Source organism: Rhinatrema bivittatum, chromosome 6, assembly GCF_901001135.1.
Source record: "Rhinatrema bivittatum chromosome 6, aRhiBiv1.1, whole genome shotgun sequence".
NCBI lineage: Eukaryota > Metazoa > Chordata > Amphibia > Gymnophiona > Rhinatrematidae > Rhinatrema > Rhinatrema bivittatum.
This window is the reverse complement of record NC_042620.1, coordinates 235,149,514-235,169,178: the sequence shown is the minus strand read 5'-3', so window position 1 is coordinate 235,169,178 and position 19,665 is coordinate 235,149,514. Positions and strand designations below refer to the sequence as shown.

The following is a 19,665-nucleotide window of genomic DNA, read 5'->3' as shown; positions in this document are numbered from 1 at the left end:
CCCTGGGAAAGTCCTAGCAAGACCCAACAGATGTTTGTTTTTTTTCAGAACATGTTTTCTTTCCCAAAATGAAACAAAAAGTAAACGAATAAAATTTAGTTGGTTTTTCTTCTACTCCATTTTAAAAATAAAAGGAAATGAAATAGGAAAGGTTATTGACTATTTCCTATTTCATTTCAGATGAATGCACTTCCCCACTTGCTGCACCTTTCTTTTGTCATAGATCCTATTTCTCTTACCTTTTTGGGTCTGATTCCAACTCCTGGTCACTTAAATACTCTGGGATTGTATAGGAGGATCTTGTCGTGGTGGAGATGGCATTTTCCTTGGGATGTGGGGTGGACCTGACAGAAGAGGAAGTTTATTTATTTTATTTTGTAAAATTTCTAACCCACACTCTACAATTTTGGCCTGAGGCATCTTACACTGTTACAAGCACTCATAATAAAATGGCAGACAATTAAATAAGCCATACAAGCAAAAGTATAAAAATGAATTCAGTTCTCTGAATGATATCAGGATAAACTGGTATGAGTTATGTAATAGTATAGCTTGCATTGTGCTGAAAAATTGGGAGAGCAGAACTATATGATGAAGTAACGGATTCACATGAGAATATTCCACCATGGGAAAAAAGTATTAACAAACGCAATAAACCTGGTACAGTGCACTTTTGTTTGTAAATATTTTGTGGTAACAACCAAGAAATCAATATTAACTTCCAGAATTTATCATCCACATTCCCTGACTCAGTCTTGAGAGTGTTGCTAAATCGGGGGCCAGTTGGATGAATGTATTGCACTAGGAAGATTTAATAGGCAACTGATGAGTATTCATCAGGCATTAACAGCAACTGAGTTATCTCTGGTTGTGTGCCAAGGCTAACAGCTTGGCTGTAGCTGGCTTAGAGTGGAGTTGTTAGGCTTGGCATGCTAGCGCAGAACAGTCAGTGGTGTTAAACAGAAACTAATGTTTGCAAACAGAAACAGAATTATCAAGATTTTAATCTACTGCTAAAGTGTGCACTTGACTTGTGAGTAACGTTATCCTGTGCACAAAGTTATTATTCTGCCACGAGTGTGATTTGTGCATGGAGAAGCCTTAAACATCTTTTATTTGAAAAAATGATTACCTAGAAAATGTAAAGAGGCATTGCAGTCTCGCTTGGCTATCATTTTATTTACAAAGCGCCATCCATGTACACTACACTGTACACGTGGGACTGTAGAGAAAGCCATGTTAAATAAATATGAAACAAGATTTATACATGACATTCAATGAAAAGTTCAGATAGGCATACCAGAGCTGTCGGAACATAAGCAGAAAGCTTGACGGATAAAGGGAGTGCAAAGGAGAAGTAAGGGAGCAAGCCTTGATCTCTATGAAAATATTTGGGAGGGAATTTCAGATTGGGAGTCAGTGGAGGGAGTAAAGAAGAGAAGCAGGATAGAACATCGAGAACTCTTGTAGCAGCATCCTGGGCTGAATGCAAGAGAGAAGCCATGGGAGAAGGAGACCCGTCAGAGAAGAAGGTTACAGTGGTTAAGATGGGGAATGACGGTGGTCTGGGTGAGGGTTTCACCGGGAGAATGACAGGCAGGCCCAAATGTCAGTATGGAAGAAGAGGTTACACACTTGAGCCATCAGATGAATGTGTGGCAAAAAAAGAGAGACAAAGGTGACTCCAAGAGAGTGGGCTTGTGGGATTGCACAACCCATCTGCCCATCTGATCTACAACAAGCAGTTTGGCCAACTGCCAGTAAGTATTGCCTGCAAGAATAATAAGTAGCAGAGCCTTGCCTTCTGTTTACGTATCCTATCTCTAAAGATTCCAAGTGAATGCAAAATATCTGCATTTCTGTATAATCGTATGCTATAATCTGATTAGTGCTATAATTTGTAGTCTTTATAGACCATATAATAAAATGTTGTTTTATTTGAGTGACTTTATGGTCTCCAAGAATTACTTGGTTTCATTTGCAAGTTTGATGGCATATTTTGGCATTGTTAGCATCCTTACAGCTAATTTCCCTCACAAAATTGGTAACAATCAGGTGCCAGATTGTGAAGCAACAAGCGTTAAATATTAGGATATTTATTTTATTTATAAAATCATTAAATCTCAGCGAGGAACCCAAATAGAAGCTGGTATGCTTTTTATTGTAGTGTTCCTTTATATAAAGGATCCCAAATCTCTCTCTATTCATTTCTTCCCTTCTGCCCACCCATCCAACCAGCTGTCATCTTTGTTGCGCGCCCCGTCCGCACCCGGCCCGCGCACGGGCCTGCTCACCTCACTAACTCCTCTGCAGGTCATGGGTCGGCCTCTTCAGTGGCAGCCGCGAGTTCCTCCAGGCCTCGGTGTCCTGCGTCAGCGGTTGCCGGGCCTTCTACTGTGCACCAGGCCTCAAGCTGGAGTTCGGCGTCCCCAGTGGCATTGGCCACGCCCCTACGCATGTGCATGCGGACCGCCCGGCCTCTTGTAGGGCAGGTCCTAGCTCTGCGGCGTGCCCTGATTGAACATACAGTATAAGGAGGTCCCTGCCTGCAGTTCTTTGCCTTGGCAATCGGGTCGGCACTGTAAGTATACTAGTTTGCCTCCGCATTCACAGTCTTGTTCCGGCCTTGTTCCAGTCTTGTCCCAGCCTTGTTCCAGCATCCTACTGTTCCAGCGTCCTACTGTTCCAGCCTTGTCCAGCATCCTTCTGTTCCAGCGTCTGTCTGTCCTGTCTTCCCAGGTAGTACTCTCGGACTGTCTCTCTGGTACTAACCTCGGCCTGCTCCTTGACCATTCTGTTTGCTGCCTGGATCCTGACCTCTGCCTGACTTGTGACCTCGTCTGACCTCTGGAACCTGACTCCTGATTCGTTGACTACTCCTCGGATTCTGACCCCGGCTGCCATTAACCACGTCTCCTGATTCTGGCTTTGTCCCTTGCCTTGTCATTGCCTGCACTGTACTGGCCTTCCTTGCTCCTCCAGACCTACAGCCTAGTGTCCAACCGTGCTCCCTTGCTGTTCATGGGCACGCCTCTCTACTACCTCTCTGGGAGACCCTGCGAGGCCCACCTAAGTCCAAGCGGCCCGGGTCCCTACGGGCTCCACCCGGGGGGACCGCAGGCTTTCAGTGGTGAAGCTCATCCTAACCTCTGTCTCCTCCTATGCTCCACCCCCTGGGGGCAGGTGCTTCCTGGTCCCTACCAGGGATCCGTTCTCCTCTGCTCCAGGACAAGGGTCCAAGTCCAAGTGCAACAATCTTACCTCACCTTCTAGAACCTTTTGTGCATTGTTGAGTGCTTACAAGTAATTATGCATTTTGGGGATCATTTTTTTAACAGCCTGAATACATTCAACAGCAAATACACACACGTCCAATTTTCAAAGCACACTTAAGTGTGTAAGGTCATTTTGAAAGTTATCCCACCAAAACTACCCACATACAATTATACCTGCTATTATGGCTATTTCTGTGGAAAAAAGAACATAAGATATGCCCTACTGGGTCAGACCAAGGGTCCATCAAGCCCAACATCCTGCTTCTAATAGTGGCCAAGCCAAGTTACAAGTACCTGGCAAGAACCCAAACATTAAATAGATGTCAAGCTACTATTCCTTACTGCTTAATAGGTTTATGGATTTTTCCACTAGGAATTTATCCAAACTTATTTTAAACCCAGTTACACTAACTGCCATTACCACATCATCTGGCAATGAATTCCAGAGCTTAACTAAATGCTGAGTGAAAAAGATTTTTCTTTGATTTGTTTTAAACGAGCTACTTGCTAACTTCATAGAGGGCCCCCTAGTCCTATTAACTGAGAGAGTAAATAACCGATTTACATTAACTTGTTCAATTCCTTTCATGATTTTGTAGACCTCTATCATATCCCCCCTTAGTCGCCTCTTCTCCAAACTGAACAGCCCTAACTTCCTTAGCCTTTCCTCATAGGGGAACCATTCCATGCCCCTTATTTTGGTCGCCCTTCTCTGCACTTTCTCCAGTGCAACTATATCTTTTTTGAGATGCGGTGACCAGAATTGCACTCAAAATTCAAGGTACAGTCTCACCATGGAGTGATACAGAGGCATTATTACATCCACCGATTTATTTGCCATTCCCTTCCTAATAATTCCTAATATTCTGTTTGCTTTTTTGACCGCCACACACATTGAGCTGACAATTTCAATGTATTATCCACTATGATCTCTTTCCTGTGTTGTAGCTCCTAAGATAGAACCTAATATAGAAACATAGAAATGACGGTAGAAAAAGACCAATCGGTCCATCCAGTTTGCCCAGCAAGCTCCCACACTTATTTTCCCATATTATCTGTTTCACCAACCACCAAGTTCAGGCTCTTGTTGGTAACTGTTTGATTCAAATATTGTGTAACTACAGCATGGGTTATTTTTCCCTATATGCATCACCTTGTACTTATCCACATTAAATTTCATCTGTCATTTGGAAGCCCTATCTTCCGGTCTCACAAGGTCCTCCTGCAATTTATCACAATCCACTTAAGATTTAAATACTCTGCATAATTTTGTGTCATCTGCAAATTTGATCACCTCACTTGTTGTACCCCCTTTCCAGATCATTTATAGATATATTAAAAAGCATTGGTCCAAGTACAGATCCCTGAGGCGCTCCACTGTTTACCTTTTTCCACGGTGAAACAGACCATTTAATCTTACTTTCTATTTCCTGTTTTTTAACCAGTTTGAAATCCACAAAAGGACATCACCTCCTATCCCAAGACATTTTAGGATTTTTTAGAAACCTCTCATGAGGGACTTTGTCGAACGCCTTCTGAAAATCCAAATATACCACATCTACTTTGTCCACATGTTTGTTCACTCCTTCAAAAACATGTAGGAGATTTGGGAGGAAAGACTTTCCTTGGGTAAATCCATGCTGGCTGTGTCCCATTAAACCATGTCTATCTAAATGTTTTGTAATTTTACTCTTTATAACAGTTTCCATGATTTTTCCTGGCACTGAAATCAGGCTCATTGGGCCCTAGTTTCCCGGATCACCCCCTGGAGCCCTTGTTAAATACTTTTGGCCAATTTCCAATTTTCAGGCACAATGGATGATTTTCATGATAGGTTACAAATTAAATGTAATAGGTTTGAAATTTCATTTTTTAATTCTTTCAGAACCCTGGGGTGTATACCATCTGGTCCAGGTGATTTACTACTCTTCAGTTTGTCAATCTGGCCTACCACATCTTTCAGATTCAATGTGATTTGGTTCAGTTCATCTGAATCGGCACCCTTGAAAACCGTCTCCAGAATGGGTATCTCTCCAACATCCTCTTCAGTAATCACTGAAGCAAAGAATTCATTTAGTCTTTCCATGATGGCCTTATCTTCCCTAAGTGCCCTTTTAACCCCTTGATCATCTAACTGTCCAACCGACTCCCTTGCAGGCTTTTTTAAGTTGATTTATGTTGTAATCTGCTTTATAATAGTCTTAATTGTTCAATATGTTCCATGTAAACCGCCATTCAGGCGATAGTTATCTCTGTTACCTGTAAACCGGAGTGATATGTATATTATACAGGAACTTCCGGTATATAAAAACCAAAAATAAATAAATAAATAAATATATTTAAAACAGTTTTTATTATGAGGTTTTGCCTCTATGGCCAACTTCTTTTCAAATTCTCTATCAATGTCTTACATTTAATTTGCCAATGCATATGCTTTATCCTATTTTCTTCTGATTGTTCCTTCTTACAAATTTTGAATGAAGATCTTTTGACTAAAATATCCTCTTTCACCTCACTTTTTAGCCATGCCAGCAATCGTTTGACCTTCCTTCCACCTTTCTTAATGTGTGGAATACATCTTGTAACTGCATCTTTCAGTTTTTTAAAAATTATTTTTCCTCATTTTATCAAAGTTTCCCCTTTGAAAGTGTAGTGCTAGAGCTGTGGATTTACTTACTGTCCCCCTTCCAATCATTAATTCAAATTTTATCATGTTATGATCACTATTGCTAAGTGGCCACAGCACTGTTACCTCTCTCACCAAATTCTGTGCTCCACTGAGAATTAGATCTAAAATTGCTCCCTTTCTTGTCGGTTCCTGAACCAATTGCTCCATAAAACAGTCATTTATTACATCCAGGAACTTTATCTCTCTAGCATGGCCTGATGTTACACTTTCCCAGTCAATACTGGGGTAAATATTATGGGTAAAACATTGTTTTAGCTATGGAAATGCCTTTGAAAATTACTCTTCCTATTCCTCTGTGATGTAACAAAGGAACATACCCAGTTACTCAGTAATGTAATTAATCATTATGCATCATATTAGTTTATGTCATTAAATATGATTTATTTTCAATTCTTGTCTATGTGAGAGCATAACATCTCCTTTTGTTTGAAAATGACATGACATCAAAATGGTGTTTTTTGTCAAAAAGTGGCATTTCAGACTCAGTGGCAGGTCTATGCATTATCATTTATTAAATCTGAGGTTTGATTCCTGATCCCAGCTTCTACTCTTTTTGGCTGTCCAGAGCTGGGGATGTTGCAGAGAGGCAGCATTTACAAACCCTGGGACTGGGGAGTAAAAGTATAAGAACATAAGAAATTGCCATGCTGGGTCAGACCAAGGGTCCATCAAGCCCAGCATCCTGTTTCCAACAGAGGCCAAAACCAGGCCACAAGAACCTAGCAATTACCCAAACACTAAGAAGAACCCATGCTACTGATGCAATTAATAGCAGTGGCTATTCCCTAAGTATAATTGATTAATAGCCATTAATGGACTTCTCCTCCAAGAACTTATCCAAACCTTTTTTGAACCCAGCTACACTAACTGCACTAACTACCTTCTCTGGCAACAAATTCCAGAGCTTTATTGTGCATTGAGTGAAAAATAATTTGCTGCATGAGAAGCAGGCCCAGTCACCATGTAAAAATGACAACTAGTCACCAGATTCAGGGTGCAGGTGTATAGGGCCCCTTTGGGATCGCTACTAAAGGAGCATGGCCTAGTAGTTAGGTCAGGGCAATGTACAGTAGAAGAATGTACCAACTATGTCACAGGACCCTCCCTAGAGGATGCTACGCTGGTTTTTCCTGCTTGCATAAAAGCATGTGAACCCTCCTGTCTGGGTAGATTTTTAGTTTGCCTTTTGAGAGAGGAGTGGTGGTTTTTTTTCACTTCTGTTAATTTGTCAGAGTGAAGGCCTAAAGCCTTGGCAAAATAAAGAAAAAAACTTTAAACTCAGAAGTATCTATAGTGATTTTTTTCTTCGGTTAAGTTTCCTGTGATATTTTTGCTTGGGAGTAAGTTATATCCACCCTTCCTGTCCATCAGGAGAAGAGAGAGAGATCTTGGCATCCCTCAGTACAAGGGATTTCTTTGCTGATCTGGCAACTGAGAAGAAGAAGAAGAAGAAGAAGAAGAAGAAGAAGAAGAAGGGATACCTATCCAGTATCTACCCAAAAGGAGAGGGAAGCTAGTGATACCTACCTGGTATTTAACTACAACCCGAACCCATACCCATCCAGTATTTCGAGGAGATTAAAGGAGGTACCCAACTGGTCCAACAGAGTAAGAGAGAAGAGGTGAAGTGGAGGAATTCAAGATCAAGCATTTGTATCCAAAATATTTGAATTGGGAATTCAACTGGAATAGAAATCCATAATTTATAGTAACCCAGGGAAACTTCACATTTTAGTCAAGAATAAGGTATGGACTGGATCAGAATCATAGATTCACAGATTTACTATTACTATTTTGACTTGCTTTATGGAGATGTTCAGCTTGGAGAAGAGACGGCTGAGGGGGGATATGATAGATGTCTTTAAGATCATGAGAGGTCTTGAACGAGTAGATGTGACTCGGTTATTTACACTTTCGAATAATAGAAGGACTAGGGGGCATTCCATGAAGTTAGCAAGTAGCACATTTAAGACTAATCGGAGAAAATTATTTTTCACTCAATGCACAATAAAGCTCTGGAATTTGTTGCCAGAGAAGGTAGTTAGTGCAGTTAGTGTAGCTGGGTTCAAAAAAGGTTTGGATAAGTTCTTGGAGGAGAAGTCCATTAATGGCTATTAATCAATTATACTTAGGGAATAGCCACTGCTATTAATTGCATCAGTAGCATGGGTTCTTCTTAGTGTTTGGGTAATTGCTAGGTTCTTGTGGCCTGGTTTTGGCCTCTGTTGGAAACAGGATGCTGGGCTTGATGGACCCTTGGTCTGACCCAGCATGGCAATTTCTTATGTTCTTATACTTTTACTATGTGCCATATTACATACTGAAACCACTTTATCAGTAAAGAGTTATTGGAACCCCAGCTTTATGTGTAATTTGGTTTTTGGCACTTACGGTACTACAAAAACAGCTAAGCACCACCCAGGACCCAGGAGGTTTTCCTACCCCTTACAGAGAATCCTGTATATCTAGGACTGAAATAGACTGAGTAATTTATGAAGAACACATAGCTATGGTATCGAGCATCTGTTCCATGGATTCCTCTAAGGAACCTCAGTCTAGGAAATTATACATGTACCGGGTTTCAGAGGAAGGCATGTTCTGTAGCACCTGTTGTGCTGTGACTGGGGTAGATGGGAAAGGGAGAGGGTTAAAAATGGGGTACATTTCCAGGTAGTTGAGAATGAAGGTATATGGAACTACAGCCCAGAAGAAACGAGCTCATCCCCTACCCCTCCTCATATATTAAAGTGGTATTTCCACTTCCTAGGAACAATTCTTAAGGTTCTAAAATTGGATGCCTTGTAGTCTTCTAATACTGGATGTGTTTGATTGTATTTCATGCACTTCTCTTATGTGATGTCACAAGTAACTGAAACGTAATTAAAACGTTTGAGCAATTGTCAGAAAAGCTGAATATCCTGTATACATGCATGTTTTCAGGCTAAAATCTACGGAACTGTACAACACTACGTTTAGCACATAAAACTTTAAGCATCTTGACTCCCCTTTCATACCATTTCGTGCTGACTGTGTATTCTTCTGGGTCATCCTCTAGGCATTCGGGCACTGTGTACCGTGATGTTATGGCAGAGCCTCCTCCAGACCGTTGGCTAGAACTACCAGAGGAGAAAAGACAATATTACTTGGCAATCTTTGCTCTTACACTGTTGAGTGGAAATACTGAAATTTTACAGAGGAAAAGATTCAGGACAGTCCGCTCAGCATCCTAGAACACTGCACAGTGGAAATAGTCTTCCGCTGCATCATGGACTTTAAAAACAGCACAGCTTAATGTTGTGTATCTCACATTTTAAAAAAAAACTTTTATTTGCCCAATTTCTACTTCTCAACCCACTTAGGGCAAGAAATGCTGCGAAGGCAGGATTGGGAGCACCAGTCATTATGCAACACTGACCCTTAATGAATTGGCCACTGTTGGAAACAGGATGCTGGGCTTGATGGACCCTTGGTCTGACCCAGTATGGCATGTTCTTATGATTTCTGGAGAGAGCTGCGGTCTGCGGCTACAGGCCAGAGGATTGGCATGGCAATGGTTGGGCAAGGTACATTTTTTTGAAGGGGTTAATAAACATGTGGATAAAGGTGAGCCAGTGGATAGAGTGTATTTGGATTTTCAAAAAGCATTTGACAGAGTTCCTCATGAGAGACTCAATCAAAATAAAAAGTCATGGGATAGGAAGCAATGTACTACTGTGAATTGCAAACCGGTCAAAAGACAGGAAACAGAATAGGATTAAATGGTCAGTTTTCTTAGTGGAAAAAGGTAAACAGTTGAGTGCCTCAAGGATCTGTACTAGGACTGGTGCTTTTTAAAATATCTATAAATGATCTGGAAAACGGTATGATGAAGGAGATGATCAAATTACAAATGGCACAAAATTATTCCGAGTTGTTAAATCACAAGTGGATAGTAAGAATTTGCAGGAGGACCTTGCAAGACTGAAAGACTGGGCATCCAAAAGGCAGATGAAATTTGAAATTTAATGTGTATAAGTGCAAAGTGATGCACAAGGGGAAAAGTAACCCACACTGTAGTTATATGATATTAGGTTCAATTTTAGGTGTTACCACCCAGGAAAAGAATCTATGTGTCATCATGGACAATACTTTGACATCCTCAGTTCTGTGTGCAGCAGCAGTCATAAAAGCAAACATAATATTAGGAATTTTTAGGAAAGGAATGGAGAATAAAACCAAGAATATCATAATACCTATTTATTGCTCTATGGTGCTCCTTACCTTCACCCTCCATTACCTCAGGTACAAATTTCCTGATTCACCAAGGCTTTTCTCCCATTCTGTGTCTGTGGCAAAACGCCTTGATGAATCAGGACCTTAGATTGTGAGCCCTTGGGGGACAGAGAAATACCTACAGCACCTGCACGTAATCCACTTTGAAGTGCCAAAAAGCAGAATATCAACATAACCAGGTAAATTGAGCTGCTTATCTTACTCATTTAGCAGATATTGATATTCAAAAGATCAATGCAATTAAAATGGTCTTTTAACTGCAGAATTCTAACCAGTTAAATGTTTTTCCTGCTAGCCAGCTCAATTTTAGATGGACAAAAAAAGGATCTGGGTCAGGGCCTGCCCAGGGCGGGCTTTTTAAATTTAGCTGATAAGGCTGACATTCAGCACAACTCCATCTGCACACATGACTCCCCTAAATCTAACCGCTCATGTTTTGGTTAAGTACAGCTGAATATCCAGGCATTGTTAACCAGTTCAGGTTAACCGATTAATTTTCTCCACTCTATCACCACCAAATATTGACCTCTTGGTGTTATTATTTATGTCGGTATCAGCACTGAAACATTTCTAAAATCTCATAGTATCTTATAGAAAGAACTGCTCGCTTAGAAGCGATTTTGAAGGTTATTGCATTGTCCTCTGAAACTGCCTTGTTTGCTCTTTGAAAAATATCCCATTCGCTTCAGTGCAAAGTATTTTTGTTTACATTTTTAGTCTTATTCATGGGTATATTCTCTTTCCTCAGAATATGAGGACCCTATACCTCACAATGAAGGCAAGCAGCCCTTAACATACTCGCCATAAGCCATAAACATCTGTCTACACAGCTACCGCTTGCAGTGAACAGAAAAACAAAATGCAAGGAAATTCAGAAGCATGCATTCTTACCTCCTGTGGCTTGACTGTACACCAGTTGTTATGAGTCCCCTCTCCCCATCATCTTCATAACAGCTAAAATGGAAAAATAAAAAGCATAGCCAGAAATGATACAGTCCAGGTTGTAATAGTATGGTCACTGCAGTGTCTAACACAAATAGTAACATCACTATATGTCAGTTACTATTGCTCCAGGAGCATTCTCATTGTGGGGGCAAGTTTGAAAAGTCCCTGATAATATTGCAAATCCGTGCACGCTAGTTCCACATGCCCATATAGTAGACAATGTTCTAAAGAAGCCTAAGCAGGTCATTTCCTGATGAGTAGATGTGCTAAAGCAGCCCATGTTAATTTGCACCTGCTACTCGTACGGGTGGACGATCAGGGGAAAAATAATGTGTGTGCATGTGAAAGATCCCAGGGACATGGGCTATTTTTCTACCCTAACCTAAACTTCTCCCGAGGAATTGTATTTATTTTTACTCTGGCTAAAAGCAGACATGCTGTGAGACAGATTTCAGTTAGGCCAGTCTACACAAGGGAATACATACTGGCCCAGGGAAGTGGCTTTACAAATTATCTTCTGTAAGATGTGTGAGGGAAGAATTGCCCCTGACTTATGGAAGATTCACATTTAGTACCATACACCTGGTCATCCTCAGAAGCCACTGTTCTGCAAAATGGGGCCACATAGGAATAAATCTCCCATGGGACACCGCCAAATATTCCCCAAGTTAGTCTGAATTTCTTTTTTTGCAGCTTTATAACAAAATATGGTGCAGAGAAAATATGTCCAAATATAATAAGAGAAGAAATTTTGCAGAACTGAGTCCAAGACAAACATTGATTTTTTTTTCTATATAAGAATAGCTCTAGTACAGTAGAATTTGGCTAGTTCAGTTGGAGGTTACAGTAGCAGGCTGGGAACCTGGGAAGCCAGGATTCAAATTCCACTGGTGGGAAAGTCACTTCATCCTCTGAGGCCTCAGGTACAAATTTAGGGCCCAGTTTACTAAGCATTTCTCCCATAGACAAAGAATGAGAGAAAACCTTTAGTAAGTAGGCCCCTTAGATTGTAGACTGGGAAATACCTACAAGCACCTGCATGTAATCTGCTCGGAAGTGGCTGACCAGTCACAAAAGGTGGAATGTAAATCAAAAACATTAAAGTCCAGGTCTGCATACCTTGCAGTACATTCTTGGAACTCCATTTAAGAATTCCTCGATACAACTTAGATAATTACTCCATTCAAAACTAGAAAGATTTCAAGATATCTCTTTCACATATTTCCTAATTTATGCCTTCAGACCAGGTCATACTCTCCAGCAGAGGCTGGCAAGTCAACGGCAGCATGGAGGAGTAACCTAGTGGGTAGAGCAGCAGGATTCAAAGCAGGAACCACAAGGTTCAAGTTCCACTGTTCTTACTTGTGGCCTTAGGCAAGTCACTTCACCCATCTTAGGTGCAGATATGTAAATTTTAAAATTAGTGAGCATGAGTGCAAAAATAAACTTAATTTTACATCATGTGTGCCATTTAAAATATCCCTACTGTGCATAGCCTTAGATGCATACAAATGACCATAGGAGGAGGAGGAGGGGGGGGAGGGGGAGAGAGAGAGAGAGACTCTTTTAAAGGGCCAATCTGATACTCTATATATCTCCCACTGTAAGAGGGGCACTTTCAACTCAGGATGGTTTTCTTTTTGGGTCTATAGACCCTTGTGCCCTAGGCAGACCAATGTAACACCGCACCCCCCCCCCCCAAAAAAAAACAAAACACCCCACCCTGCATTGAAAGTGCCCCTCTTACAGTGGGAGATATATAGAGTGTTATTCTCTCTCTCTCTCTCTCTCCCTCAACCACCCTGAGGAAGGAAGATACCAGGAGCATTACATAGAAGCCGGATGGGCTCCAGTGAGTTTAATTATGAGCCTTGTTTGTTTTTAAATGAACTTTTCTGCAGTATAAAGCTGTATTTTTAATCTTCTCATGTCTGAGCCTGATTGAAGATTCTCAGGGTGAGTTGCAGCTTTTTTTTTTTTTTTTTTTAAGGAGTGTGCTGTTCCTTCTACTCTGTCTCCTTAATATGGGAGTTTCTCCTCACCTGTACATTTATCTGTTTGCTAAGGCTACCAACTTACTGTAACATTTAAGCCATGCCTCTAGGAGAAAGTATCTCCAGATTGATTAGTTTTATGTCTATCATGACAGGAATGAATCTCGCTCATAAATCAGGGCATGTTGGATATCATCTTAACCTCTCAAATTTACTGCCAGTGATCTTCTTAGTATTTGCATTTTGTGACAAAATACAACTCCTGGAATTCATAAGGTACAGACACATATTAAGGGGCACTTGGAAGTTCTTTTTAATCATCAGTGGTACCATGTTTTCTTGATCTCTGATTGCATCTCTAAATGCTTGAGGATCTTCTTTCACACTGTACGTTTGATAGAATAATTATTGGTACTGACATTTCTATTAGTAATGCCATTCATGTATTTTTTCCTTTACCACCATGTCCGGTTTTCTAGCATCAAGCCTTTTATCTGTGGGAATGAGAATCTCCCAGGTGATCACAAATTCATTAATCCATGGAAGGGTTGGGAAACGCTGCCTTAGCACATTTGTCCAGGCCTAATGTCATTCTGATGTCATCTGAGAAGCTGTTCTGTTAAATGATCATCAAAGGAGCCATAAAGCTTCAAGTCGACTACAAGTAGTAGGTGAGATGTTACCTGTGGATCATTAGCATCCCTAGGATTAAGGATAAATCTATAGCCCAAGTTTTTAATGACAGTACTACTACTCAATGGGGCGGATTTTAAGAGCCCTGCTCGCCGGGAAGCCTATTTTACATAGGCCTACCGGCGCGCGCAGAGCCCCGGGACTCGCGTAAGTCCCGGGGTTCTCCGAGGGGGGCGTGTCGGGGGGCGGGCCCGGTCGTCGCGGCGTTTCGGGGGCGTGTCGGCAGCGTTTTGGGGGCGGGTACGGGGGCGTGGCTACGGCCCGGGGCGGTCCGGGGGCGTGGCCGCGCCCTCCGTACCCGCCCCCAGGTCGCTGCCCGGCGCGCAGGAGGCCCGCTCGCGCGCGGGGATTTACTCCTCCCTCCGGGAGGCGTAAATCCCCGGAGAAAGGTAAGGGGGAGGTGTAGACAGGGCCGGGCGGGTGGGTTAGGTAGAGGAAGGGAGGGGAAGGTGAGGGGAGGGCGTTAGAGGATTCCCTCCAAGGCCGCTCCGATTTCGGAGCGGCCTTGGAGGGAACGGGGGTAGGCTGCGCGGCTCGGCGCGCGCCGGCTATACAAAATCCATAGCCTTGCGCGCGCCGATCCAGGTTTTTAGCAGATACGCGCGGCTCCGCGCGTATCTGCTAAAATCCAGCGTACTTTTGTTTGCGCCTGGAGCGCAAACAAAAGTAGGCTATTCGCGCTCCTTTTAAAATCCGCCCCAATGTATTTAGTGCCAGACAAAACAAGAGTGATAATAGGGGATCTCCCTGAAAAATTCCTCTCTGGATTTTGATGGTAGGAATGACATTCTTGCCTTCACTGCTGCAATATAGATGAGCTGCTTAAAATGTTTAAAAATAAAACTTAAATAATTTCCTATTTATACTCTATCCTACAGAGCTGATTGCGTAACTCAGCTGTTGTGAGCGATGTAAGGATGAGCACCTCTTGCCATGGTGCAATTGACGCAGACCTCAGGGGCAGAGCCCTAAGGTCTGTTCCAACAGCCGGAGAATGAACTTTTGCATGGGCCAGACTAAGAGAAGGCCCAGAAGTCTGTAATTATGGACAGGGCCGAAGGGCAGGCTTGGCTGAAGACGAAGGCAGATTGAAGACTACAGCTGAGGCTGAAGACTGGAGCAAGGCTGAAGCAAGGCAACCTGTTTGCTGAGGTGAAGAAGGAAGGTCAAGAAAACCCTTTTATAGCGTGTGGAATTATGATGTCATCCAAGGGCACCATGGGCTTTTCCTGCCGTGGGCCCGTTAAAAAAAAACCTAACTTCAGGCACATGCCTAGGGGGAGGTCTTGAGGCAATGGTCCTGGCGGTGTCCTACCACAGTGAGGCCCGCTGGTCCCGGGGTGAATGCAGCCGCTTGCAAGCTGTCTGCAAGCGGCAAACATAACATCAGCCATAAGACTACATGCTACATTCTGCTATGTAGAAGACCTGTGTTCATGACCCTGATGTGTCTGGGTATATGATGAAAATGATACAACTGAATTTGGGGGTGGGGTGAGAGGACAATCCCATGCAGCTCTGGAGACCCCTGTGGCTTATGAGGCAGCAATGACAGTACACAACCAAGGCACTCTGCGCTGGAGTCCTCACGAAGCTGGGGTGGGTGGCAAACAGAGGTAATTGTAGACAGAGATAGTAGTAGTAATGATAGTGAAAGAAATTTGCTAATGTAAAATGTGATTACTATCATTCACATCTTAGTAGGTTGTGATATCTTTTAAAGGCCCAACAAAAAAGATGTCATAGTATCTGAGTTTTTGAGCTCACACGGGCTTCTGTTTAGATGTGAAGAAGAGAGAGAGCTGTGAGATGTCAAAAGCTCAAGCAGTACCAATGTCTTTTTTGTTGGTCCTTTAGAAGGTACCACAGCCCTACTAAGACTCCAGTTTTCTTTAGAGCTCATACAGCTACTGGAATTTAATTGCTATTCCTCAGGGCGTGGAGTTTTCACCTGCTCCCTCGTGCACTGAGACTGGAAGTTTCAATGAAAGACGCAGACTAAACAAAGCAATTCCTCACCTGGTCCAGGCCAGCTCTGGGGAGATGACAATTAGCGGTGCTTCCATTCTTTTACTTTTTGGTTGCGTTGTCTCACTGTTGGGTGCAACAAAATATCACATGAATTATTGGTTTCCTGCACTTCTCCATTCAGTTCTTTTCCTCTTTGTCAGCGGAAAGGTCTTTTCTATACAAGTCAATTAAACAAAGGAACAAGATCCAGACTAACCATATCTTCTTATTCCATACTATTGTACTCTTATACTATAATATACTAAGCAATCACCCTCTCTTATTTTGGATTTAGATAACTACGATTTCAAACTTTTGAAATAAAAAAAAATATGCCTTGCATTTTGGTGCATACTATCATAGGTATATACAGAAATCCAGAGGGTAAAGGTGCCCTGTGTTTGTAAAATATATGTGCATCTGAACTGGTGAACAGTGATTCACATTTTACATTTTTTGTTTTACTGCTGAAATACAAATGGCCATAATTTAACATATTAAGCATATTAATACAGTCATATATGGAGATGTTGAAAGTTTTTGCAGAGGGTCCATGCCAACATGTTAGAACTCTAGATATAGTATATTTAAGAAAGGACTTTTTTTTCTTGTTTGTTTCTTTATTAAACATATGCATTTTAGAAAAATGAGAAATGATGTACATGAATGAAGGCATAAACAACTTGGAAAAATATTTGTGATCTCTGAGCCCTGAACCCACAGTGTCAGTATAGGAAAGTTGTGAAAATAATTGTCAGATTCTAAATAGCATACAGTACACCACTTTGGATCATCTGCAGGGAATATTGTAAGAGTCCAGCTGCATCACAGTTTGAACCATCCCAGCTGACTCATTAAATTCATCCCATGATGAATTTAATGAGTCACTGCTGAATAGGCCCTTTGCTAGACCTTTGCAGGTTAGAAAAGGCCTTGGGTGTACCTAATTAAGTCACTGTTTTCATCTCGTGCTGCACACACTTGTTAATTGTCTTCTCCAGGTCGAAAATAATGCTAAAAGTGCTGCAGATTAGTACAGCAGATTGGAGGCTGGTAAAATCTAAATTTTCCTTCTGACCTGGAGGTCACCTGAAGGATACTCTATGAGGTCCATATTCAGCCTCCGTGCAGCTGTGCTAGTTAGCTGGATAAACTTATCTGGCGCTGAATATAGCCGGCTATCTTAATGCTAGCCGTATAAGTTAAACCGGCTAACTGTAGGACAGCCTTATGGCCTGACCAGAGCTGGCTGGCTAATATCAAGTTAGCCGGTTAACTTATCCGCCCATTCCCTGCCCCTGAGTTATCTGGCTAAAAACATCCAGTTGACTGTAGCTGGTTATTCAGCAGTGCCACTTAGCCTGAGAAGCAGTACTTATCCTGCTAAATTCAATATCGGCCTCTAAATGTCTTCATAACGGAAGCAAAAGCGCTCGATAGCCTCAGCCCAGCAAACATTAGTATCTGCGCTAAACAAATTAATTCCCCCTGTGTAAACTACTGTCTAAAACACCGAGCTGCTGGTTTGACTAGGAGGCAGAAACATGGCTGAGGAAATGATTTAGTGTTAATAAAAATAAAATGAGTTTGTCTTGTGAAGGAAAGCTATCCCTCTCATGTTGAAATTTCATTTCTTGTGTATTGGTGACATCTTCTGGTCATTGCCCTATTGAATGCATTCAATTTATTCACTGACACAAGAAGGTTCCACTCAGAGCTGCCGGCAAAAGGATGCACGTAAACCAATTTGACAATGAAAAGGAATCATTCTTTCAGTTCCGTTTTATTTTTCATTCCTGCAGAGGTGTCTGGCTTTCAAACATGTCTCTTATCCGGTCATGATCACCATTATGGGAATGTAAGTAAACAGAGGTGTGCTGCTGGGCTGAGCCTCAGCAGGCTCTTATGCCAAGACTGGGCAGAGGCACGTAAAGAATGAGCTTAGTATGAATATTTAAGCTTGAAGTCGGAGAAAAAGATGTTCACAGACAAGGTGTAAAGAAAAGGAACAAATACAAGAATTAAAGAAAGGGAACCTAGAAGTAAAACCAAACCAGGCAGCAGCAGAGTGATTCAAGCTGGTACTAAATGTCAAGGCCACCTCTCCTTGCTCATCCTTAAGCAGATGTGCTGCTTGCTCTTCTGCATCAGCTGTTTCTAATCTTCTCTTTTTACATCATTTTTTCCTGTATCAAGCTGAAAAATAAAAGCAACACTTTTCTGCTCCAGCTATTTCACTGCTTTGCTTGCCCTGCTCACACTTCCAATGCAAAGCAGTGGACCAAGGATGAGTCTGGCAGGAGATGCCTGGAAGGCATCTCTGCGGTCCCTGTTTGTCATGGTCATTACCACTCAGTGATAAGAGTTTTGGTGAGACTGGAGACAGGTTTGCTTCAGGGAGATTTCTGTTGTGTTGGAATCTCACTGCTCTATTAAACTCCTCCTTGTCAAAAATGTTCCTTCCTGTATTCAGCTACCAGGAAGTCAAGTTTGCTTGTTTCTTTCTCCGGCAACAAAATGTTCCTGAACACCAATTAGGAGGCTGAAGCCTCAGCTTACAGATGCTTCCCTGTTTCATTCTGGTTTTTTCCCCCCTCTGGAATGGAGCCTTAAAACATCAAATACTAATACACACGTTTTGATGAGATGACTGTAATTAAGTGAGAAAAGTGTTGCAGAAAACAGTGACTGAAGCCAGAAGCTGCACTGCCTGCTGGGGGATGGTTGATTGAATACATGATCAACAGCACAACAGCAGAAGAATGTGTATATGTCAGAGAGAGAGAGAGAGAGTGTATGCGTGTGTGTCAGAGAAAGAGAGTATGTGTATAGGAGAAAGTAAGTGTATGTGACAGAGTGTGTCTATGTCAGAAACAGTGTGTGCTTCTCAGAGAGAGAGAGAGAGAGATTAGGCATATTTGTGTGTCCGAGAGTGAACCAGGTGCTTCTGCAGGCTAGAAGGAGCCTCTTGCCAGAAGCTGAAAAAGATAGGGAGGTGAAAGTCAGTAGACTTAGGAGTTATATAAGACTGCACAAGATATTGATCGGCTAGGGTGGGGGTGGCAAAAGGATAAAAGGGGAAAAACAAGGAAAGGTTTTGAATATATTTTTTAAAAAGGGTAAGAAAAGAACTGTAGTTGATCAAATCTGTTGGTTTGTGTTGAAGGCCAGCGGAGATATGTGTGAATGTGCGGCCATTTGTATGCCTTCTGAGCAAAGGATATTGCCAGAGCATGTGGCAGAGGATGTGCTTAGTGCAGTTAGTATAGTTGGGTTCAAAAAAGGTTTGGATAAGTTCTTGCAGGAGAAGTCCATTAACTGCTATTAATCAAGTTTACTTAGGGAATAGCCACTGCTATTAATTGCATCAGTAGCATGGGATCTTCTTGGTGTTTGGGTAATTGCCAGGTTCTTGTGGCCTGGATTGGCCACTGTTGGAAACAGGATGCTGGGCTTGATGGACCCTTGGTCTGACCCAGGATGGCAATTTCTTATGTTCTTAAAGAAAAGGGCAAAAGAGAGGCCTCAGGAAGAATATGGAAACATAGAAACATGATGAAAGAAAAAGACCATTACAGCCCATCTAGTCTGCCTATCCACACTAACTATTCAACTTTATAATTCTTATCACTTCCTCAGAGATCCTCTGTGCTTATTCCATGCTTTCTACGATATGTAATAGTCAGTGCAGCTAGAATAAAGCTGGCACCAAGGGTTATCCTGATATACACCTAGGGGACAATGACTAGCCGGTCTGAAAGGTGTTTAGATGAGTTTGAGGGTCAAG

At 42.0% G+C, this 19,665-nt stretch overlaps 1 protein-coding gene across 13 annotated transcripts in view; it reads right to left on the bottom strand.

Annotated features, from left to right (window-relative positions):
* The window catches only part of ZNF185 (zinc finger protein 185 with LIM domain), a 220,858-nt gene that overhangs the window by 22,966 nt on the left and 178,227 nt on the right, over positions 1–19,665 (bottom strand). For all 13 annotated transcript variants that reach the window (XM_029606612.1, XM_029606614.1, XM_029606618.1 and 10 more), the window contains 4 exons: positions 15,888–15,962; positions 11,128–11,190; positions 8,979–9,080; positions 240–344 (listed from right to left, as the gene is read on the bottom strand). In XM_029606612.1, the coding sequence (XP_029462472.1) occupies positions 240–344; positions 8,979–9,080; positions 11,128–11,190; positions 15,888–15,962 (345 nt within the window). The remainder of the gene's footprint in view (positions 1–239; positions 345–8,978; positions 9,081–11,127; positions 11,191–15,887; positions 15,963–19,665) is intronic.